This window comes from Anarhichas minor, unplaced genomic scaffold, assembly GCF_050575085.1.
Source record: "Anarhichas minor isolate MPS153535 unplaced genomic scaffold, ASM5057508v1 ptg000024l, whole genome shotgun sequence".
Lineage (NCBI taxonomy): Eukaryota > Metazoa > Chordata > Actinopteri > Perciformes > Anarhichadidae > Anarhichas > Anarhichas minor.
Window position 1 is genome coordinate 6932749 of NW_027466470.1, and position 25740 is coordinate 6958488.

The window sequence follows — 25740 nt, forward strand, 5'->3', positions numbered from 1 at the left end:
TTGATAGTCCTGCTCATAGTCAATGGATGTTGCAGCACTTTTAATAAAATAGTTTATTAGATATTACGATGAATGAATATAATTACTGTAAACATAATAATAATAATTATTATTATAATCTTAAAACACAAACTGACCATAATATTTCTACAATCTTCATAAAAACACCATACAGTGCATCTCTCTTACAGGCAGTTGTGGAAAGTACTCATGTACTGTACTTAAGTATGAGGTACTTGAACTTTACTTGTGTTTATCCATTTTCTGCTACTTTATACTTCTATACTGCACTTCAGAGGCATATATTGTACTTTTTACTGCACATTTATTTGACACTTTATGATTGATATCTGTGTGATGCTTTTCAAAAAAAAAAAAATCAAATTTACAGCAATTTCTGGTTTTGTTTGATACTTTTTTATGGCTATGGTTTGTCAGTAACGCATATATTGCATAGATGTTTGTCATTGGAAACATGCTGTTGTAACGTATTTCTGATCTTAAAAGTAAAAACCTGTGCTTCTTCTCCAACTCCACTCATACACGGAACTGTCAGAGAGCATGTGACTGTCAGAAAGCACGTGACTGTCACATGATAGATTGTGACGCCGTGTTGTAGTCAGTCAGCTGTTCGCACAAGGCAACTGGGTGAGTAACTCAACCTAGATGTTTCTCCGTTATTAATTATCAGAAATCTTTAAAAAAAAATGTCCTATCTATAAGATTTTTGGGACTCTGAGATTGTAGATGTTATTGACGTCACCCGTGTAACGGTTGTCATATGTTCACACGGTGACAGAATGGATGCGAAGCTATGTTCGCGCAGCTAGCTTAGGTTAGCATCATCAGTTTATTTTGCTAGCTAATGCTTAGCTTACTGCGTTACCTATGGGCCTTCGTTAACGTCATAATTGTGCAATTTTAAAGGTATGCGTTATATTTGGCTACGGGCCTTTTAATATAGTTTAATGTCACAAGATACAACCTCCGTTTTTTAATGTCGGAAAGACGTCGTGACATTGGGTTAAGCTAGCGTTAGTTATCTATGACCTAGCTAACCTAACTGTTAACTGACGTTAGCTGCTGGGCTGTATGCCAGTTTGTTAGCTTGATAACTGATGTCAATTAACGCTAGTTGAACTTGGAAGGTAAAATGAAAGGTTAATATTTCTGATATATGTCGAAATTGTCACTGTTTAAATGGCAAATTTGTTTAGCTCAATTATTCCTATGTAATATCTTTATTCCTGGTTACAGCTCTGTAACAGCCAGCTAGCTAACCCAACTAGTTTACTGTCATACTATCTTTTTTTGATTATCAGCATCCGGTGATGTGTTGTTGACTATAAGTGGTTAATGTGCATTATCTAACCAGGCCAACACCTGTAACATTGCTGCTGATGTTGACTCACTGTGCTGATGTTTACTGTGGTGTTTCCATCCAGGTGGAGTTGGATTTTCCTCCATACATATATATATATATATACTGTAGTGGATATATTACAGGATGGATATCCGCGGGGCTGTGGATGCTGCAGTTCCCACCAACATCATAGCTGCAAAGGCAGCTGAGGTGCGGGCCAATCAGGTCAACTGGCAGTCCTACCTGCAGTGAGTACACATTGCAGCAGTACATCATGTAAACATTCACTTGATCAGCTACACCTGTCATGAATTTAACTTCAACATATTTTATACATTTTCAATCTTTCTGTTCAAAAGGTTTTAATTCTACTTCATGTTTACTATTGAGGTCATAGTGCTGGTGTTGTACTTGACTAATTTATATTGAAAGATGTCTAATATTGCGTCCACCTCATTTCCTTACATTCCTCTTCTGCTCCAGGAAATTTACTTCTTATAAAACTGAGAGGCTTCAGTACTCTACTTGGCATAAGCTAGAAAATAAGCTGCACATGTTTCTGAATAATTTGCATATTTAACATATAAAGTCACATATTAAAGTCAAAAAACTGTTCTTAGATAAGCTCTCAGTACATCAATCTTTCTGAATACATCAGTGTAATAATTGCAGAGCTATTGAGTCAATCCTAAAGCAGCTGTAGTTCCTGTGTTGTGATTCACTGTCTTGGGTGCTACTTCCTCTTTTAGCCTGCAGATTGGACTTGTGACTCACATTATCATTTCTGGAATGACTTGATTCCTTGTTTCATTTAGTTTGGATGTACTCGCATGTTTTACTATATCTGCCTTCCTCCATGGAACATCCATGGTGTGTTTCGCCTTAACTAGAACATGTGGTATTTACAGGTTAATTGCCATTATTGTGCAAGCTGCTCTTGCAATTACAAGTAGCATTCTAGTGACAAAGCAAAGCCCAGTCCTCCAGTGAGGAGTGGTGCAATGGTAAAGGAAATGTGTTGAATGCCTCATGATTAATTATCATCATTAACTGTCTTTGTAGGCCAACCAACTGTCGGCCTTGTTGTTGTTCAAAGTCAAGAATGTATATAAGTATACATTAGTGCATATTGTAGTAGCATTGTGCTAAAATGGCAGTGGCTTCATGAATTCTCTTGCAGGAGTCAGATGATCTCAGCAGAGGACTGTGAATTCATCAAGAAATTTGAGGTGGCCAACTCTGAGGAGAAACAGGTCATACTTTCCAATGAAGGACAACAGGTATTACTTTAGATTTATTTTCAGTTTTCAACTTTAGTTCACAACCATACAAATTATGCAGACCGGTTGCACAGAGAAGGTAAATAATGGCATTGCAGCAAAAAAGAAAAGGCATCTTCCATCATTATGTCCTTTTGGACTCACAGAGCTGGCGCTTATGTGTTTAAATGTTCATACCAAGTGGAAGGAGTGTTTACCTTTGGGCATTGTGCTTATTGACCATGTAAGTATTGAGACAAGACAACATGTGTTGCTCTCTTCCTGTCAACGTTTCAGAGTTGTACAGTTCTACCTCAAAAGACTTTAAACCGTCTGCAGTGTCTTGGATTTTTAAACACCTTTACACCAGACTTCCTGATTAATACTTTATTTAACCAGTTCTAACATGCCCACCCCAATGCAGATTCTTTCATTATCCTGCTACAGTGCTATTGTTGATCTGAAAGCACCCTTATGCTGTAACATAAGCATTTTGCTGACCAAAGTCCTTCTCTTGACTGTTAGTAGAGCTGTCGGGCAGAATAAAAGCAAAGAGAGTTTGTTCCATTTGTCAATTGTTCTATGGGTGCTGTGTCTTTCTGTGTCTTTCTGACTTTGTTTGTATGTTTGTTTTTTCTCAGTGTGCAAAGACCTTCTTGAGCCTGATGGCCCACATCTCCAAGGAGCAAACAGTCCAGTACATCCTGACTCTGATTGATGACACTCTGCAGGTACACAGACACACCCACTGACGTTTAGGGCAATGTCATACATTTCTGATATTGTGATATCCTTATGAGTGATTGCACCTTTTAATGGTGACGATATCAGACTTTATCAACACTGATTTTACATCATGACATATTTTGGAATCAATTCCGTAATGCCATTTTTATTGAGATAAAAAAATGAATAGAAGGATTGTGTTCCATGCAGTCAATCAGTTGCTGATTGCTTTTTGCTGGTTAAGTCTGAACAATCTGTAAGAGCTCATCTACAATCTTAATGTATCTGTGTCTCAGGAGAACCATCAGCGGGTCAGCATCTTCTTTGACTATGCCAAAAAGACGAAGAACACTGCCTGGTCCTACTTCCTTCCAATGCTGAATCGTCAGGACCTTTTTACTGTCCACATGGTTAGTGAAGAGTTCTTAATACTACAAGCAAGTGTTTTTCAGAGTCTTATCACAACCCAAGCTGCCCCTGCAACATTAGGTGGGGAAACATCTCCGGCCATGCTTAAAACATAAGCACATTGTGGTATTTTTAGTTTCTGACATGCATCATCTAGCAAACATCAGAGAAGTCTGAATAGAATATTAGGAAATCTTATTTTCCCTGATAAGGTGGTGGATTCCATTACATTTATTGCCTCTGCTTCTAATCGAAGGAAGGCATCAATAATTCCTCACAAAGCAACCTTCTCCCTTTTCCTCGAAAACAGGCAATTAATGTAATGATTTCTTCCTGCCACCCTTTTTCAGATACAGGATGACCACCCAATGATAAACTGAGTACTATGAAAGGGCACCCACAGCTTAATTATGAAAGCCAGCCAGATGGCATCCAGCAGGTGGGCATAATGTGACCCCAAGTCTGCGACACAGCACTTTAACTCAACCCAACGCTCGTGCTGACTCTTGTTTTTAAATTAGAGCCTCTATATTTTAACACATCTTCTCCTGACAAGGAGGAAATTGGATACAGAATTTGTTACGATCTCATCACGGGGCACAGGAAGCACTTTACAAACCAAACATTGTTCATGAGATAGTTGTTGTGGCTTCAGTAATTTTTGCACTTAGATGAGGTTGTAGATCACATTTTCTTTTATAGTCAGGTTTTTGGCTGGGTTTTAGGACAATATAATTTAGATTGAAGTGCTTGTTATATCCATGTGCTCAGCCTTCAGCCTATTCTCTTCTCTTGATTTCTCCCTCTACCTGAACTTTAAATAAAAGACAGATCCGACAGAACTGTCAACTCTGTTTCCATCTTCAGTCTGACATTGCCTCCACTTGAGACCCAAGTATCCGCCTGCATCTAACATCTAGCAATTCAAGTTGACACTGACGCAAAGCCACTGGTTTTGAGAGCGGAGCGGAGCAAAGTAAAAAACAAACTACGATGTCGGCCGATATTGAAAAGACATACGCAACAGCTTGACAATGGCGTTAGTCCCGCCCCTGGCGCCTATTGGCTAATCATAAGTCCCCCTGCTGCACTCATTGGACGATAGCTTTTTTTAATGAGAAACTGCTGTTTCATGCTAGAAAAATCAGTCAACTGGAATTGTGTAGAGAGGAGGAAGTCAAAGGTCTGGAACCGGGCAACTCTAATGCGCCATAGAAGACATGATCCCATAGCCAGTAATGGGAAGAAGTTGTTTTAGCTCTTACCTTAATACTAAAACAAATTATTTATTTATTGTTGCTGAAAAATATAATTTACTGTATTTATATTTTCACAGCAAAAATTAATTCTTGAGTTTATATGATTGCCATTGCTGCCATTTTAGTCATAAATAAGCTATATGCAGTTTATTCTGGCCTGGCTGTACATTTCTATTGTTGAAAGACTTTCATGCACATCAATAATAATGTAATTTGTCCTCCTTCCTTTATTAGGCGGCGAGGATCATCGCTAAGCTGGCTGCCTGGAGCCGCGATCTGATGGAGGGAAGTGATCTGAACTACTACTTCAACTGGATCAAAAGCCAACTCAGTTCACAGGTGTGTACGTCTGCGTGGTGTTGCTTCAACATCTTGTGATGTATAAAAGTCTTTCTACATATCTAGACTACTGAGGGGGTTTCAGTGGCTTTTGTCATTGATTTCAAGACGTCAAGCTGCATTTGGAACGGAGACATCGATGTTGCCATGTGACCTGATGCACATTTTGTAATGTTACTCTAAAATTTTATTTTCTGTCTGATTTATGTGAGTAACAACCGACCTTTTCAAAGTCATTAATTTTCAAGATAAATAATGCATTTTAATTCTTTGGATGAGGAGTTTATGCTCTTTTGAAAATTAGAAGTTCATTATGATCGTTGTGCTGTTTGAAAGGTCTAATTCACTGGGATTTGTTTTCTTGGCAGCATGAATCAAATGATGTGTCTGTGTGTGTGTGTGTGTGTGTGTGTGTGTGTGTGTGTGTACACAGTATACTCTCTGAAATATATTAACTAATTACATTTGTCATGTCATGGGTTATTAATTCCTTCAAGAGACATTGGCTTCTTTTTAATGAAGTTGAATTCATTCACCTTGTTCCGAAGTGTTTATTATTTTATCCAAACAGCCATATTAGTGTTCCCTTAATTATAATCTCTGTAAAACCTTGTCTGAATGAGTTTAATGCATTTATTCGTGTTGAGTTTGAGCAGTTTGATTCGGCAGCTGTATGCACCAAAGAGTGGACTGATGAAACACCTGAATATTGATTCACAGTTTCCTTTTGTGCTTCTGCATTGCACACCAAGTATTTCTAAAACATCCGGAGGTGTCCTTCAGTTCAGATATAGTCAGCTGTTCCAAAAGCATGTTTTTGTCATCCTCTCTTTTGTTTTGAACATTCTGTGCCTTTGCAAAATATGTTCTTAAACTATACCTGCTTCTTGAAATTATGTTTTATTATTATTAATTTCTTTCCTCAACAGCCGGTGAGCATCCGCTGTCACTGAGTTTCACTGGTGGCGATGCTTACAGCTCATGCTGTGTAGTCCAGCGCCACTGTACCTTAGCTGAAAGCGACGGAATTGTGAACCCTTGTGCACCTGTTTGTTTTGTTTATCTCTCATTAGAACCTACATGGTACAGGTCCAGAAACAGGCTCAGGAGCAGGAACTATTTCCCCCACTGAAGTGAGTATGAGTGAACTGCGTCCTTGGTCAGCTTGGCGCTTCAAAAAAGAACAAACAGGAAGTGACGGGGTTTGTTTTTTGCAAGCTAGCGTCTGTCAGCTGTCACTGGACTTTCGCTTTTTTTCTTTACCTTCTTTATCTCTCCCACCCTGTTCTTTGCATTCCAGTTTTTCATGAATAACTGCAGATTGTTGGAGTCCTGCGTCTGTTAGAGCAGGTTTAGGGGGATTCTCCATTTCGACAGCATGGTGTTTGCTGCCACTGATTGGTTCTAACTGTAGAAACTGCATGCAGTGAGCTACTTCTCCTTCGTGCTGAAAGTGCATGACAACCAGCATTTCCTCTACATTAGGATAACAAGGGGAAATTGGAATATAATTTGCACAGCAGCAGCAGCACCCTACCATTTTATACCACTCACTTTGTCAAGCATAGCGCCATCGTTCTGAGAAGTGTGCTCAGAAATCTATTGACGTGAGCGCTATCTAATTATTCAACATCATCTTTTCTTCTGCATTTTCAGCCAGGTAACCGTCACTCCTCCGCTCTTCTGTCTTCACTGCTGCCTGCTCTTCTTGCCGGACTTCCTTGCTTTTCTTCAGCCCTCTGTTAATTAACAGATTAATGCGATCTAGTTTCTCCTCTGCTTCCTCCACTCTAATCTCAATTTACATGATTCTGCTCAGGTGTGATGGGGCACTGTCCCCTGCTATTGCTGTGTATTGTACTGTTGGGTCTGTGATCTAGCATGTGTTGATGCTATTGACTGCATGTGCAATGCCTCAGGTTTGATCGGTGGCGGTAATGCAAGTTTTTGGGTCTGGCCTTCTTCCACGTGCTGTATCTGCTTGTCAACTACTGCACTGATTGTACTTAACCTTCTAACATGCGTTTGTTTTCCTGATTACACGGCTAAGGCTCCCGCTTCTGTTTGAGTAAATGTTTGCCTCTTTTCCTTTGCAGAGCTCTCAGTACGTCCAGTGTGTGGCTGGGTGCCTTCAGCTGATGCTGAGGGTGAATGAGTACAGGTTTGCCTGGGTGGAGGCTGATGGAGTCAACTGGTGAGTGATAAGTGTCTAAAACAGGGTTCCCTTAAGATTTTCAGTCTCCAAAAGTTTTTATTATTATTTTTTTTTAATAAAGGCGGTAGAGAGATGACAGTGAGAATTCAGAGAGAGAGAGTGACGGCAAGTTTGCTTACAGACAGCCGGCAATTTAGAATGAAATACAGCAATAAGCAAAAACCATAATTAATACAAAAATAGGAAGGAAGCAGGAAGAAGAAGAAGCCAGAAACTAGAGTACCACCCTCTGAGATCGATAGCTAGTAACAGGCCAGATTACAATTTCTTCTAATAGCCAATTACTGCTGGAATAACAGAACTCATGTACCTGTTAGTGCCATTTCCAGAGAGGTGAATGTCCGTCCTGGTGGAAGCCAATTAAACTATCTTTGTAAAGGGTGCCGGGAGCCCAGTGAGATGGCCTGAGCTCTCTCTTTGGCTCTGATGTGTCACACATATTGACCCTTTGTGACTCTTAAGCCTACCAACACAAATCAATTTGTATTAAATCTTGAAAGGCCACACTTTCAGTCAAATATGTGTGTGTCACATTGTTGAGATGTAGATGGAAAAATCTACGTACAACTAGAAATATTTTTTTCCACCCAAGCTGAACCCAAGCATGGCTCAAAGAAAGTCTGAGATGCCAATCGATAGGGTCATACCACATACTCGCTGCAGCACATTGTGCAGCTACAAAAAGAACAACGCAAAAGGCTCAAAATTCCCAATTTTTCATCGTACATATTGTTAATAAATCTTTCACTTGGCCAATTCTTCTTGATACAGCATTGTAAAACCAGCTGTACTGTTAAATTTTGTTTTGTTTTGATTTTGTACATTTACGAGCGCCGCATCTCCGCACTTAGCAGCTACTTCTCAAATGCATGACTCGTTGTGTAGCTGTAGTCATTAGTACTCTGTATTTTGAGCTACTCTTCCGTTATTCTCTGCAATCATCAGAGATAATGGATGAGCACCATGCAGGCGCACAGCTGTGAGAGCCTACCTATTGGTAAACATACGGTAGATGCAGTGAGGATTCATTTTACCAGCACTTAGGTTGTTCTTTTTTCCACTTTTAGGTTTTAATGAATTTATCTTGTGTTTTCTGTTTCAGCATCACAGCAGTGCTGAGCAACAAGTGTGGCTTCCAGCTCCAGTACCAGATGGTCTTCTGTGTTTGGCTCCTGGCCTTCAGTCCTCAGCTCTGTGAGCAGTTGAGACGCTACAACGTAGTGCCGGCCCTGTCCGACATCCTCCAGGAGTCTGTCAAGGAGAAGGTCACTCGCATCATTCTGGCTGCCTTCAGGGTACGAGGAGAATTTTTCACTGCAATGCCACTGTATCTCTGCAATGCCACTTTTCACTGAAAATGACCACGCTGCCTGAATTCTGTCTCATATCTTTTGCAAGATTTATTTAAATTAGCTACATTTACTATTGCATTTTCCATAGTATCAAACTGATGAAATAAGCATTAAACATCATTGGAATCACCAGGTGAACCCTGTAAAATCTGCAATTAGGCAGAAGCTAGGTTAATAGTAACACAACACACTTTCCAGCACACGTGTTTTCCAGGTAGACATTTGTCAGACAACGCGCCTGTCAGAGCAACTGATGGAAATATCTGTCACTGCAAAGGAGGTCACATGAAGGGGCGTCATGAAAGTTTGGAAACTGCTGGTCTCACAGTCCTTTCATTTTTGGAAAAACCTGGAGCTATGAAATATTTTTCGGTCATAGTGTCATTCAATCGCTTTTATATTGATATAGGACAGTCCGTGTGCATTTTTCAACAACATTTGCATTTAAATTAGGCTCAACAAGAGCGAACTGAAGTGACAACTCTTATACAACAGATGAGGCAACCTATAAAACAACAAAGCCCATAAAAGATGCATAAAAACTATTTATGATTATGCTGCCCTTTCATCTACCTGCTGCGATTGCTCAACACAGCCACTGAATATTTAATGTACTATTAAGAGCTGCTTTCTGGACTTGGTTTGTGTTTGTGACCGGTTATGAATTCCCCATAGTCTACCCTGATGAAATTAAATCGACGGCAGAGGCTCCATTTATTCACATGCCGTGGTGCTTATTATACTAGAGGAACTTAGTGAGTCTGACAGGACACCAACGCATGTCTGGAACATCTGGGAATTAAATTGAAAATCAATGTGATAATGTCCAGGTCTTCAGAGGGCTCAATATATATATAGAATTTAGAAATGATTGCTTGGTTCCCAATACTGATTGGCTTTCAAGAAAAATATGGTTCACCTTTGCAAATGTAGCTCTCAAGCTCGAGGTGGAAATACTCAGATGATGGGCGGCATATTCTAACGAGCCTCCATTTGACTTCATTTTTAAATATGTGGTGTTAGTACTTTTACTTAAGTAAAAGATCTTACTGCTTCTTCCACCCATTAATCGCAGTATTAATCGATGTTCACTGGCTCAGTCGGCCTCTCCGTGCTGCACTTTAATCACCGGTGAGTCAGAACCTCTTGTTGTCTCTCACTTCCCACCAGCCTCCTCTTCTCTCTCCTCGTTTTGCATTTTAAAATATTCAGCTGTAGACAGCTTCCTTTTTTGGAACACGGAAAACCGATCGTTTAGTTACGTTTTCCGCCATACGCGCGCATCACGCTCTGTGCACCGATACGTACGTGCTCACGATGTTTAGTCGGTGTCATCCCGCGCACAAACAAACCAGGCGCCCGAACGTGATACGAGTGCACAGAGCGAGCGGTAAAGCATCATCAGGAGGGAGCGTTTGTGCTCCACGTGCACAAAAAGCAGTCCTGCGAGCACGGTGGTTGTCACGAGCTGGAACCGTCCCTGTGCGCTTGCAACTCGGCAACTCGACACTCAGCTTGTCAAGGAGACTTTGGAGGCGGGGATGGAATAGAAGACAGAGGCTGATGTCTCAGCTCCGTTGGGGGGCTCCAATGATGATGATCATCATGCACTCGCATGAATGTGAGCACCAGAAATGTTCCAAACTGGTCCCGTATGCCACTTTGGCTGCTGCCTAGAGCCCCTGCAAAAACACGCATTTCTGATGATGGTCTCAGTCCAATCCTTTCCTCTGATCGTCTTTAACCATAGTTGGCTTAGATTGATTTGTTTGGTTTTTGACTGGCAATGCTCGCTGGGATGCAGTAAAATGTAGTTAGAGCTTACTCCTTTGATTCTGGCACCCAACAACACAGCAAGATGACGTAGGTGATGTGGCCTCCTACTGTGAGGGGATTCTTGTTTGCCTCCAGCTAACACTGTGACGTTCTAATTACTTCAGCACTAAAACGGTCTATTGAACGTCAAACTAAATAGTCTAGTCGAGTCAACGAATCACAGCGTTGAAGAAATGTATATTTTAAAATGAAAAGCCTCGGTGATGTTCTAGCTCTATGCAACTGCAGACAGCCTCAGCGACCTTGCTCCCAGCACAATGGTGTGGTAAACGCCTTTGATTACGTGATTGAAACATGAGCTTATACACTAGTGGAGGAAAGTTGTAGTTGATTTTCAAACCCAACTTTAAAGAAGGTATTAAGGTTGCTTGTGTTTCTCCGTCAGCCCGTTTCAGTCAGTATTCCAGTGTCATTGTAACCACGGTAAACAGACATCTGTGTTCCTGACGGACTACCTTTGTCGTGTCTTTTGTTTACTGAAAGAAGTTGTTTTGAGACCAAATTTCAGGGAATATCTGTACAGTATTATGTTTGCCTCAAAAGACTCCATGTGTTCCTGCTTTGAATTTCTTTTTCCCCAAAGCTCATTCATCACACCGCTCACGCCAGCAGAGCTGTCACATCAAGTGTTTGTGAATGCGCCCATAAAAGAAAAGGGGCTCGGCTTTTAATTGGGGAAGTTTAATAGAAGTTTGCAGTTTGGTTTGACTGCTTTATTACAGCTAATTTAAAAACTATGGCGGGCAGTGAAGGGAGACTCTAAGACGTCTCGACGTTCAGTGGGTTTTCTTGAGGGGGTTTCATCGTAGAGTGAGGAGAGCTCCGAAAAACATTGCTCCTCACAAAGAAACAAATTGTTTTGGTTGGGGCTCCGAATAATGTGTCATTATGCTGATTTTGAGGAAGTTGGGATTGTCAGATGTAATAGAAAATGTCTTTTTTTTCCTAAATTATTTTACAAAAATATTCCATGTTGCTTGTTTTCCCCAAATGCCCTCATTATGTAAATTATTCTGCTCACCACATGGGACGAGCAATGTTACTTAAATGAACCGGACCATCTGGGAGTCCTTGAACACATCGTCAAAAGCAGCACTGCTGTGTTTGTGATGTGTTCGCCTTAACTCTACTCTGGAAATAAAAAGTTTTTTGAAAAACATATTCAATTGTGCTGCTGAACAACAATTACTTTAGCTCAATACCTTCAAAGGCTCTAATCATTTGCTGTACTTTGCCTATTTGCTCCATTTGAGAGGGATGTTTTTGCAAAAATAATCTTTGTAGTTGGCTGTGGATCTGCTCCCGATAGCGGCTTAGGGTAGTAATCAGCCACTTTTCTTTGGAGTCACTCCAAAATGTCACTAGCGGAACATTTTCTCCGTTACAGCAGACCGAGTTTCTTTGTCCAGATATTTTGTCACAGAATTGGCTTTTATGATACTTTCACATTGTCTTCTTCTTGCAGTGCACCTCTGCATTTATCCCTTTCACAGCTCACTCACGACACCTGGAATTGAATCCTGCTTTATGAAATTCATAACTTGAATAACGTTATTAGTAGTGAAGTGTAGGCGAAAGGGGGGTTAGTTTTGGGGGAGGAGCCTATCTTAATTCCATTTTTTTTATGTGATCTGATTGTAAAGGTAGATTTTATTTTATTTATTTTTTATTTTTTTTTTTTTTTTTTTTTTTTTCTTGTCCCAAATGTGTTCTGTTGTTGATGCCCATGAATGTAGTTTTGGTGTATTTGGCTGCTTCATGGCTGTCACACACAATATGTTAAAGAGATGCATGTCCACAGATTTTATCATTCCGAATATCTCAAATATTTTCCAGTTTCAGTGGTTCTTTTAACTCAAAAATATACTTTAGATATCATAATATAAATAATTGATTAATGTTGATTATTTCTGTTGCTGAACTAGTTGATAAATAGATTGTTGTAGCCCTTTGTATGTACTCTCGCTCATTGAGTGATTGGTCAGCGCTGGCACTTGTTTCTTTTCTTCTACTTCAAACACTGGCTATGAATAGGTGTATTCTTTCAGATGCTCTCATCTCTCAAAGGCTCAGTTATGAGCGGAGTAATGAATGTGCAACATCTGTTCCTCACACTGTTGTTCTTTTTGACAGAATCTGCTGGAGAAGTCGGGAGAGAAGGAGACTCGTCAGGAGTACGCTCTGGCCATGATTCAGTGCAAAGTGCTGAAGCAACTCGAGAACCTCGAACAGCAGAAGTACGACGACGAGGACATCACCGAGGACATCAAGTTCCTGCTGGAGAGCCTGGGAGAGAGCGTGCAGGATCTCAGGTACCCAGTCGCTTCCATCTCATGAACAATGAACCATTCATTTTCAGTCATGAGTGGTTCTGCTACTGAGAGCAGATTGCAAACACATTGTATGTAATATTCTGCAAAAAGAAAAGGCTTGGAACAGATCTTTCAAAGAAGAGGACATTAGTAGTGCTGTCCATGAATCTGGTAAATCTTTATGAAGCGATTCTATTCTTTAAGACATATTTCTGTTTACTTTGAGGGCTGTGTTGCTTTCATGTGTGAGTGTTTTGCTGTACCGCTCACATCACGGCGCTTTACCACAGATGGGTTGAAAGAAATCAGCTATTTTTGCCGAGGGCTCAAAAATAAAAAGTGACCCCTGGACTGTCCTCTTAACTTGTTAGGGGTGGGGAAGAAAAAAACCGTTTTAATGTTCTATGAATTATTTAAATTTTTTTTATCAACAGCTCATTTGACGAGTACAGCTCTGAACTCAAGTCCGGCCGCTTGGAATGGAGTCCTGTGCACAAGTCTGAGAAGTTCTGGCGTGAGAACGCCGTCCGCCTGAATGAGAAGAACTACGAGCTGCTCAAGTAAGATGAAGCGTTGATTGTAGCGCATGGCCACAGCATCCACAATCTAAAGATCACAAGCGACTGAACATCAATGTGTGTCTCCGTTCGTTGTTATTCCAGTCACACACTCTGTTTGGGCTACTGACATTCAGTACCAATCCTGACCTACTCATCGTCTCGTCGTCACTGACCTTTGTGATGGGATGCACCAGATCAGAACACATTTCATTTCCTGTGAACTCTCCTATTTTTGACGCTTGCTCTTCCCACCTGCATCATTAGTAGACTTGTATTTATTCGGTGCTAACCACATTTTCCTGTAAATTTCTAACAATAATAGTTTCCTGTTATTTAAAAGCTTTTATTTTAAAGCGGCAAAATCAACTGGCCCAACTTGAAGAGTCTCGGCTGTGCTCCAGCCCCGGTTTACCTCCTCTCATCATACATTTTGCCTCATTTCGTCTCCCTTTCTTGAACAGGATCTTGACGAGGCTCTTGGAGGTGTCCGACGATCCTCAAGTCATCGCAGTGGCAGCTCACGATGTTGGAGAGTATGTGCGGCATTACCCACGAGGCAAACGGTGAGGCATGTTTCTGTGAAAAGCAATTCGTAGCAAAGCTTGAATCCACTATGTGTAGAACGCACCCCGTTGTGACAGCATGCGTCTGACATTTAAAGAGGAAAATACTTTATATCTGAACACAGTGATTGGTCTGTACACGTGAAGCTCACCAAAGCACCGAGGAAATAAGAGAGATTGGTGTCTGTTTGTGTCAGATTGACGTTCTTCACACTTCCTTTATCACCATGTATTGTTTATGTTCCCCTCAACGTTTGTTATCCTGAAGACACTGTGTGATTGACGGATCAACAATGTTTTTTTCTTGTCTCCCATATTAATGTCATTACCCTGTAGTCAGGTCTACGGGTTAATGTATCCCATTTTACTTAGTTGATAAGTAACAGTACCGGTGTTTCTGTACTTTAACATACTTTTCTTTTCTCTGGCCACACCATTTACTGTGTTATAACCGTCATGACGTCGGCTTTCTTTCCTCGTCAGAGCACTATATCCTTTCATAAGGCCAGTGATCCTTCAGAACATTTCAGTCAGGCTGGATTCAATTACCTGCTGCTGGACCACCCAATGGCCTGGAACATGAAAATAGCCCCCGTTATGTGTGTGGATAAAGGCCTCCTCTCATTCCTCCTCTCATTCCTCCTCTTTCAGGGTGATTGAGCAGCTGGGTGGAAAACAGCTGGTGATGAATCACATGCACCACGAGGACCAGCTCGTCCGTTACAACGCGCTGCTGGCTGTGCAGAAGCTCATGGTCCACAACTGGTATGGACACAGTCGTAGCGTCATTGATGCCATGCATTCGGATGTTGTTATAGCGAGTTGAACCAGGCTTTCTGAAATTCAATAACAACCCCTGCATGTGCATACAAACGATTAAAGGCCCTGCACACCCTCACAGGTATTTTCATTTATTTTCGGCTAATTAGACGTCCGCTTCGGTTGAAGTTGGGCGTAGACATGCTGGGAAGTATGCAAGGTTAATGGACTGTGTACTGATAAGATTGATGAAACTATAATTTGTTCCAACAAAGCCAGCAGGAGATTCAAAGAGATGTCACTCAAGCTCTGTCTGTACTCGTCCACACAGTCCTAAAAAAAAAAGCTACTCAAGTAAAATGAATGAAATCCTCTGTGTGGTGGGTGGATCATGTCAAGGCCTTTAAAAGTGACCTGAGAAACTTAAATACGTGTTTATTACATCAGTATTCAGCTGTTAAAGTCTGTATATAAATGTAAATATAGAAGACATCTGTCTATTTATTTTGTGCTGTTGTGTTCGTCGCACATCAAGGCGGAGCAGTGAGTCAGTTTTGATTTGATGTTATCAATCGGTGGCTTGCTGGTCCATCTTGATGGTTAAGTGTGAGCAGAGCTTCGTCACTAAGGCTGCGGTTTAAAGATTGCCTCTGTACTGGCAACGGTTCCCTCACTGGGCTCATGCTTGGTGGGAGGTGTTTGTCTTAGAAAATGAAAATACGCTCATTGGAGTGAGGTGAGAAGATCGATACAATGTTCATGTCTGTACAGGAAATGTGAAGCAACAACCAGCAGCCGGTATGCTCAGCTTCAATTCTTTAACAACAACATTTAAGGAATCTTGATTCCTAAAACCATATATTTATTCTTCAGCATCCGTCTGTTGAGGCACCGCTCCTCACATTTTCTCGGAGCCCAAAGACTCGACCTGCCCATTATCTCTGTGTGTGTTTTCTGTCTACCGGATTGCTTGGAAACCCTAAAGATCATCAAGCCAAAAAGTGAAAATGTGTTTGTTTTGCTGCCACTATCTAAAACACACTCTACTCCCTGAGCAACTGTGGATGGACGTATTGTGTTTATTATCACAGTGTAGTGCTGTTTTCCGATCTAAGTGACCTTAATGTTCTGTGTAAACCGTCTGTTCACTGGCGTGTGGGCAGAAGTTTATTTAACCGCTGGAGCACAAAAGGTTTTCAGTGACTGTGAAGCAGATTCCTGCCATCAGACCTCCGATCTAAAGATGCATTGTCCCGACCTCAGCCTGAATACCGCCGCTTCCAATGTGAGACAGATATTTATTTTATCTATAATAGGCTGAAAAAAACAGATAAGCGTTGCAGGAAGAGAAAAGGCGTTCAGATTCCTGTTTTTAGAAAATATCTACAGTATTTGGCCGTATGTTTGAATCCCAGAAATCAAATCTCCTGTTTTGATTTATTTGCAATACAGGAGTAAAGTAATTGAAAGATTGTTATCAAAATGAGTGAAAATGGATGGAAGAAGAACCCGAGTGCTGCATAGAAATATCTCGTATAAATAAAAAGCAGGAATTGGAAAACTGATGAAAGATTCAGCCGGCGCTTTATAGCTGATTTGATTTTGACGTCTGATCACTTGCTCCCTCAAAGCAGCAGTGGTTCATTTAACAGCAAATCACATCTGAAGACACTCTTCTATTCTTGTGTTTTATTTAACTTCTACTCCTCGTGCGTCTGGAGTCGCCCACGCCTCTCCCTCTGAGTTCAGCTTCATGCGTTGACACGCAGCTCTTCAGCCGCACTGACGCAGCAGCACAATGATCGATGTGTTGGAACAAAGTAATGGCTTCGAGAGAGACGATTAATTAAATAGTCGAGCTTTGTCGTGGTCGGTTTTCTCTGTTACCGTGTTGGCGGCTTCTCCGCTGGTTTGTTTACATCGACAGGACCTAGTATGTGAAGGGGGGGGGGGGGGGGGGGGTAGTGTCTGAATGCTGCCGCAGAATGAAGAAATTACGGAAGCTGAAAATATATATCTTTCTGGGAAAAGGTGAGGTGTCGTTCTCCCACAAATGGCCGATGTTTTTAAAGCAGCTTCAGCCTCGCTGTTGTTTCCACGAGAAGATCTCCTCGTCCCTCCTGACTGAAGGCCCTGCTGTCATGACAACAGCACAGATGAATGTGTGAATGGAGAATCGACTCTTAATTTATCTGCTTTTAAAGGTTGTGTGTTTGTGGAACTTGAAGTTGTGGTAGAATACGATCGTTGCTTCACTCAGTCCTCGCTGTCCAGACGGAAGCACAGCCCTTTCTACACAAGTCCATCGTTTTCATGGACCTCTTCATCGTGCATATTATTAGACTGGCTAACGACGCCCAGATTTCGGTCCAAGCTCACTCGTACCCCATTAAGAAGCCAGAGAGGGCTGGAGGAACTTGTAAGAGACCTTGTTGAGACTTTTCAAAGGTCATTCCTCCCTTCAGTCCTCATTTTACTGAAAGTATCACTCAGCAGAATGTGCTGTTGATCTCCAGCAATCACATGTGCTGCATTCTACAGGTAGCTTTGTTTCTTTTATTTTAACATTGTAGTTGTGAGCAAAATGTGCTCTACTTGTTCATTTTTCTAATCGGAAAATGGGGGAAAAAACAGTATTCAGGTCATTTTGATGACAATAATCTGGTAAATCTACTGTTCTTTTCTTTTTTTCACATCCTAAATAAGACTCCTTCATAAGGGCGCTTCACAAAAACACAGCAAGAAATTATGAAACATTTGATGAAATAGTCAAATCTCAGTATTGTCTGCGCTGGACATGAAACCTTTCAAGTAATTATGTCTTACAGTGAAGCCACTTTAAACCTGATTATTTCAACAGCGTTCAGCACAAAGAGCCAGCTGATGGTGAATAAGTTTTGCACTTGAGAAGAATGACTCGTATCCGTCTTAATGGCAAGTCGGTGTTTACAGAGGAGAGACCTTGGCTGTTATTAAGGTTAACAAAGTTTCGGTATTTCCTTTTACAGCCTTTGATTTAAGGCTAACTAATATCTTGCCGTGTTTGCCGTGTATTTCCACGCCTGGCTTTGCTGTGTAGGTATTAATTCATACAGCAGCTGTAGTATGAGCTCAGCCTCCATAACTCTGGCTCACCCGTCCAATTATTGCCATCTGCCTTTATTAACTCCCTGTTGGTGTTCTGAATCAACATCTCGCTGCTACGCGCAGACCAGCCAAAGGTCGTCCCTGATAACTTCATGACAGTGTGTAGATCTGTATGTTCGATTTGTCCTCTTAAAAAGCTGAAATCCTGAGTCAGTTCTTACAGAAAATATATGATGGTTGTATGAATGTTAGAGGCTTAGAACCTGTTGTGATTTAAACCTGTTGTGTCTTTAATTAACTGCATTCTAATCAGTGAAACCCTCGCGTGAAGATGAAGACCTTTTGCCTTTGAAAACACTGTTTACCTGCTGCTCAACAATTAGATGAAACAGGAGGCATTAAAAGCTTTGAGCGGAATTCTGACAAATGGAAACATGCGGAAAAGTAAAACCTCTATGAATCAGAGAGGCTGTTTTTAAAATAGAAGTAGGAGAGGTCTAAAAAAAAAGAAATCCAACCAGTTTGTTGCTCTGCAGATGAAAATGTAGTCCGGTGTTTATCACAACAGTTTAGTTTTTAAGCAGCATAATTTAAGGAACATAACTTCCATCATCAGAATGTATTTGCCAGCCTTTTCCATCTGTACATTTGTGAGAGACAGTTGATATTTCTGTTAGCAGCAAGGTGAGGGCCATTATATCGTATCCTCTATCACATAAATGTTACCGCCAAGAAGAAGCCTGAAGGAGAAGTGTGACCTGTCGAAACACTGAGTAGAACATTTACACCACGTCTGGGTCAGAAGCTCGCATTCTCAAAATGAGAGAGTCAGTTAAAACGGTCTCTTACGATGACATTAAAGGATATTGAAGAACTGTCTGTTCAATATGAAGCTGAACTCTAAAGCTCACTGATCACTCACTGGTTAATCTGAACTAAAGTATCGTCCGCACCGCGAGATTCCCAGGAAATCACTCAGCCAAGAAATAGTCCGACTCGGGAGGACTAATTTCTCTGACTTTTAAACAGTTTAAACTTAGACTAGTCCACTAAAAGTAAGAAAACAATTAGAATCGGTCAAAACGGAGCACATTTTAATCTATAAGGTTAAACATTCCCCCAAAAAAGATTGTGTATATTATGAGAGCCATTTAAAATCGTTATTCACATTTTTCAATAACCAAATAGTATTTTAAATGCCGCTGAAATCGATATGTCCCCTGTGCCCACTTCGTTGATTCATAAAATAATAAGTTTAACCGACTAGTCGACTAATCCCTTATTCTGACACAAAGTTTGAATCAATTAATCTGTTGGTCAATTGGCAGAAAACTAACCAGCAACTAGTTTGATTACCCAAATATTCTGTTCCCTGCTTCTCAAGTGAGAGGATTTTCTGCTTTTCACTGTAATATATAACAGTACGCTGAATATCTTTGGGTTCTGGGCAGTCAGACAAAACCCAACAATTCGGAGAACCCACCTTGGGCTCAGGTTAATTGTGACAGGCATGACCTCATTATATAGACCGATTAGTCAAGAGTTATTAATGGATAATGAAAATAGTCCTGCGTTTTGCACAGAATAACCACAAGTTGTTTTTGTACCAATGAAACCAGCTGTAACATGTTAAACTGTATGCGGGTATTGTTTCCTTTGAACAGAGCCATGCTAGCCGTTTCCCCCTGCTTCCAGTCTTTATGCTAAGCTAAGCTAATTGCTAGTTGCCGGCTGTAGCTCCTATCAGTCTTCTCATCTCACTCTTTGCAACAAAGCGAATAAGTGTTTCTCAAAATGTCGAACTTTTCCCTTTTTAAATGTGTATTGAATGCCACCAGGTGGATCGGTATTCACATCCATCTAAATCAGCGTTTAGTGGGTTTGGAGTGCTGAGGTGTAACTCGTTGCCCTTTCTTCCACAGGGAGTACCTGGGGAGGCAACTCCAGTCCTCCGATCAGCAGCAAGCTCCGGCCGTGGCCGCCCGCAGCTGAACTGTTCCTGTGCACGTGTGTGTTTGTGCATTGCTGCGTGGATGAGTGTTTCCCGTACGTACGTTGTTCTTTGCCATTTGAATAATCAGCTGTTCATTTTGTGTAATGACTTGAAGAATCCAACAGTGTGGCTTCCTCCTTCCATCCGCACCCCGAATGATCCTCGATGTTACTTGATTTGACTGTCGTGCTCCGTGTCGTGCCCTCTCAGCGAAGTGATGTGTGGTGATTGAAGTCGCACTTTACGTCTGTGATAATGTACAAAACTGCAACTTATTTAAGTCTTACCTGTAAAACATTGTATGTACCCCAATAAAGATGCTTATCTATGGTGATCCTGTGTGCTGCATTATTGCACCTGCTGATTAACTGAGATTAACTTGATACGGTTATTGAGTTTTCTTATCATATTCGATTGGCTCTCAAATAGTGGAAGCAGCACAAGTGAAGACTTGAAGCTGAATAACAAGATTTTTATTTTTATTTTCAAGTGTTTTGTTGTCACTGCCTGGAGTCTCAAGTTGGATTTAACCTTCTGTTCATCCTTCAAAGTGCGGCGGTAGTGCGGCGTCAAAATCTCTTGTGAAAAAAGAAAGTATTTACACTTCACATGTCGGTGCTCTGTTGTGACGTGAAAAGGTTGTATATTTTTATTTTGAAAGTGGTAGTAGTAGTAGTAGTAGTAGTAGTAGTACTGTAAAACCAGCAAAAAAGATAACAGCCTATCTCCCGTTAGATGTACCAAAGCATTACTTTTAAGTTCAAATCTGTGTGCTTCCATCATTTTATCCTTTATTAGGTGCACCTGTGCTGTCCAATGCAATCCAATACAACAGCACTGCCTTACAAAGTATAATATTGAGTTGTTGGTGACATTAACATGTTTATTATTTAAGTCCTCGTTAAAGCTGGTGTTGTGCTGGACTTCATTATTTTGAGGGATAATTAATCGATTTGAAGGAAAAATTGATCGACAACAATATGAATTACTAGTTGTTTTTTTTAAAGGTTCCAGCTTCTCTAATGGGAACATTTGTATGTTTACTTAGTCTTTTACGATTGTGAAGTAAATAACTTTGGGTTTTTGGACAAAGATGAGACATTTAAAGATTTTGCTTTGGGAAATTATGATGGCCATTTTCTGGCATTTTAAAATGATGAAGATAATCAATAGTTGCATCTGTGTGCAGCTTCAACCTTTCCAAACACTCTCACCGAGTCCTGAAGATGAGTCTCTCCAGGCTTCCCTCAGCCCCGGAGTCCAATCGCCGCTGCCATCTTGGTCCAATGATGATTGCAGAGAAGCAGATAACTCCTCCCAGTCTCCTGAAAAGTATTCTCTGAATCCAAAAAAGAATTTAATGTTGAGAAGATATGGAATTGTTGTCCAGTAAACATGCAAAAGCTTCCTGTCGACCATTTAAGGTGACAGAATCAATTCTTTATGAAAAGTTGTATCTTGCAGGAAACACTCCACATACCGTCACACAGAAAAGGCCAAAAGCTTTAGTCCTTGAAATAATATTCACTTCTATCTACAGTCTCCCCTAAACAACACGATAAACCATCTGTTGTGGACGAGTGGCTCTCAAAAGAAAACTAAGTTGTAAATATATTTAGCAGTAAATTAGGTTTCAAATGCCGCTGTCAGTTGCAGTGTGCTCCCATCAGAACATTTTAAATTGCGTTTCACTATTTCACTTCACTCGGCACACCCGGTAGTTGCAACAATCAGTTGTAACGTTCACATAGAAACAGGTTCTTCCCGTAGGGGAAGAGGCCGCTGTTTGAATGTGCTTTGACTTCTACAATAGGTTGTGATTAAGGGGCTGAGTCTGAGTTTGGAATATAACTAAGAAAACACTCCGAAAGCTGTTTTTTTGTTTTGTTTTTTCTACCTACTGAATTCTTTATTTAAATTTTCTCTCAAAAAAAAAACCTGAATAACAATAAAGTTTTAACAAAGTGACCTTAGGCCAAATACTGAACCCCAAATAGCTCCCGATGGCTGTGTCATTGGTGTGTGATTGTGTGTATGAATGGGTGAATGTTGACATGTAGTGTGCAGCGCTTCGAGCGATTGGAAGACTAGAAAGGCTTTACATAAATGTAATTTACCATTTGTGAGGAAGGCGATGAGTGTAATAATTCTTACCCCTAGTATTCACTTTGTTTGAAATAACTCACCTAACAATCCCACAATCATTGAATTTCATTTCATATGTTTTTCAAAAGGTATTTAACATATATTGTATCGTGTATTTTACGGGTTGTTAAAGGGGAACTCGCATGTGTTTACAGGTCTTGGGTAGTAGGCTACTACTGCGTATGTGACAAAGGTTCCCCAGTGTAGCCTTTTGTCGCTACATGGGGGGCTGTGCTTAGTAGGATAAACTGCCTCAAGTGTTGTCACTGGTTGGGTCTGAAGACTACAATAAAAACTACAAAAAAAATGTGTGCATTCCTCTCCTCATCTCTGCTTTGAGCTAGCGGCTCGAGGCTAAATTAGCCGCTACTAGCATAGCACACCTCAGAGTGTTGTGACAATGTGTTGGTATTTGACAGTTGCATGTCCTGGTGGCCCAATGGAATCACTTCTGTCTCCTCTTTACCATCCAATTTGAAAGGAAAGGCAATATTGCCCAATGAAATCACAAATAAACGTATCAAAGTGATATTGAATGCAAGAACCTTGTTATATTTTTCCAAAACGTCACACTTTTAATATTCAATATTTCCAGGCAATCATGAAAACGTTCCAATTTGCAGCAAGATCTGCACTAACCGGACATTTATTCTGGAGACATTAGTATTTACAGCAGCTACTGTCTGCGGCAGCTGCTTACAGGTGAGGCAGCCAGAAGGCCAGGCTGGCAGCAGAATACTCAATAGTAATCTGCCTCCAGATCCCTTCAGTGCTACAGTTTATTAACTCCATGATGAGAAGAAACATGTTTTTAAAATCCTCTGCGGAAGTCATAATGTCTTACTGAAAAACAGTCTCTTTTCAAACTTTTCAACCTCCACGCACCTTCTTCTGAATGCCTCGTCTTTACCTTGGTATAGATAAAGAGCTCCCATTCAAAATGAACGCCTGCAGTTTATTGAGCATGTAACTGTCCTTCAACTCCATTAGCAAGCATTCAATTCAGGTTCCAGTCTTTGAAAACCGATGCGCTCAACCCTCGTGCTTCGACGTCTAAAAGGTGTGGAGAGCTGGGATGTATGCAGAGTCAATATTTATGTAGAGGCTCACCGCCTGTGGCTTCAGTCGCCTGTGCTCTCCGAACACTATTTACAGTGGCTGGCACTCTGTGGTCCCTGTGCATGCTCACCTGCAACAACTGAGTGAACTCTGGACCCTGAAACAGATGGTTCTTCTTCCCCCCCCACAGCCTTCTTTATTATGCTGCCCACATTTGTTGTTCAGGGTCAAGGCAGACTGTTTGTGTGCACAGTCTGCCTCTGGGTGTGGGATTATAGATGGAAGTCCCCTGAGGCAATGGTTGTTTTCTATCTTGTCTCAGCTTTTCAATTGAGCTTTGTTCCTCTCTCTCAGAGAGGTGTTACATGTCCAGGTATATTGTGAGATGTATTCAGGTATGTTTCCAGTTCACGCTTTCAAATTGTTTGTGTTTGACATCTTCATCTGCGCAGCGTGGCAGATTGTTATATTAGCTCACTGAGAAGAAGAGTATTGTTGCCTTGCTTCATCGATCAAGTCCCTTTGCACGTGTCACCATGGGTCTGAGGCTGTCCGTTCTCATAGTGACAATCAAAACAAGACTGCCGATGAAAGCTGCATCTAAGGAGAATCACAATAACCGTGGTATTTACGGCTCACTGTGCCTGACAATAATGCGTCTGTGTGTAACATTAGGCTGTGTTATCTCATGCTGTGAGGCCAATTGATGCTGAGTGATGGCAGTGTTTGTATAGAGTGGGGTCTAAGAAGTCACTTCCCAAAACATATTATTTACCACAACCAACATTTTAATTCTGAAATCAATGCTTACGTGTTAAGTAGATTGGATGAACAGTTGTACAGTCATACATACAGACCCACCTTAAAACATGCATAAACAGCACATTCTCACACCAATGGGTCAAGTAACGCAGCTTGGTCAGTGGCACTAAGCGCCAAACTATGATTCCAGCAGCAGGAAGCTGGTTTCATGAAAAAAGTCCGATAGACCCGACAGTACTCTACCTGCTCAGCACCAAACAGCAATCAGACCCAGCTAACGACTAGCTGGTGAACATAGTGGAGTAATTAGCAGCTAAAGAGCCAGATATTTCCCTCAGGAGTTGTTTGGACAAAAACTGGGCTAGTAGGAGTGACTACATGGACTTCCACTTATAAGGGGTCCAGACACATAAATGAATGATATTGTTGCTCCATGTTTGCTGGATGTCTACACATGTTGGCCATGTAAACTTGACAAGGTCCCCAACTGTCAAAAAAAAGATGATTTATACATCTTTAACTAATAAATGGAATAGTTAATGTTCCAATCATGTGCCACTCTAATAAAAGCCTACTTCAGAGACGAATTGAATAATATTTCATCACCATGTATGAAAATGAGTAGCAACCACCAGGTGACATATGCAAAGACATGTACAGTGTCCTCCTACACCTGTGTATACCTGTGAAACTGTTTTGACCTTTTTAACAATTCCTTCATTATAGAAAAGAGTCCGGCACTCTGACAAAGAAGATGGTCTTCGGGTGTAAAAGGAGACTTCATATATTAATCGTGTTTGACAATTTTTCAGCCATAAGACCAACTTCCCTCATGTAAGTCTTTCAGTTACTGACATTCAAATGTGTTTTGTCCTCGCTGCTGTAATTTCTTTACTGCTCCTGCTTTTCCAAACAAGCTCGACCAAAAGCAAAGAACATTTTGTTCCAAAATTGTTGTAAGCATTGGTGCTTACTCTTGTTCTGTCCATAGCCGAGGCAGCAGATTTCCAATCAACTTGGAATACTGATCTGGTATGATGCTTATGAACCTTTTTAGAGGCATTTTTTGTTCAAAAGACAACGGGAAAGCCAGCCTAACGAAGAGGTTAGTGAAATTATAGACGATTTGCAAACTCCATCCAGCTTCAAATTATAATAAATCATTTCAAAATCTTTAAAAACCTCATTGGATATGTCACAAATGCATTGTCGCAAAGCACAAATCATCATTGATTGATGAGAGGCCAACATTTTAAAGATATGTCTTCACTGGACTGTGGCGAACAAAAGCCATTTCACACCTCTTCTCTGTTTTTCTCCCTCTCAAGACATTTCAAACAAAGAGCTGTTGTGAATGTAAATCTCTGGGTAATGAGACGTTATTATGAGCTCTACCGTGATTGCATATGGATCTTTATGGGTGTAATCTGTAGTTATACAACTGATTACAAGCCCCCCCCTGTCAGTGTGGCCATATAGCTCTTTAAAGATGAGATTTATAGGCCCAAACTCTTTCAAATATCTCTTTGAAATGAATAAATACATTTTTGTATCTCTTTTAAAGATCTTAAGAATGGACAAAGACATATTTAAAATGAGTGTGAAAAAAGAGTGTGAAATGGCTGCCACACCCACCTGATATCAAAAGGTTCTCACAGATACATATTTAGGTGAGATGATGAGTCTTATCGTCAATGAGTAACTCGCAGTTAAGCCTGAAAACATCCACTTCACACATAAAAG

The 25740-nt window shown here is 40.8% G+C and overlaps 1 protein-coding gene across 1 annotated transcript; it reads left to right on the forward strand.

The window, feature by feature from the left end:
- The first annotated feature begins 587 nt into the window (after nt 1–587).
- Nucleotides 588–20365, forward strand: atp6v1h (ATPase H+ transporting V1 subunit H). Its single transcript, XM_076097831.1, has 14 exons — nt 588–648; nt 1446–1611; nt 2544–2643; nt 3264–3353; nt 3645–3758; nt 5250–5354; nt 6428–6487; nt 7451–7548; nt 8672–8864; nt 12891–13069; nt 13504–13629; nt 14091–14192; nt 14844–14957; nt 19961–20365. The coding sequence occupies exons 2-14, from the start codon at nt 1508–1510 to the stop codon at nt 20028–20030; spliced, it is 1455 nt and encodes a 484-aa protein (XP_075953946.1). The 5' UTR covers nt 588–648; nt 1446–1507; the 3' UTR covers nt 20031–20365.
- The last annotated feature ends 5375 nt before the right edge of the window (nt 20366–25740 follow it).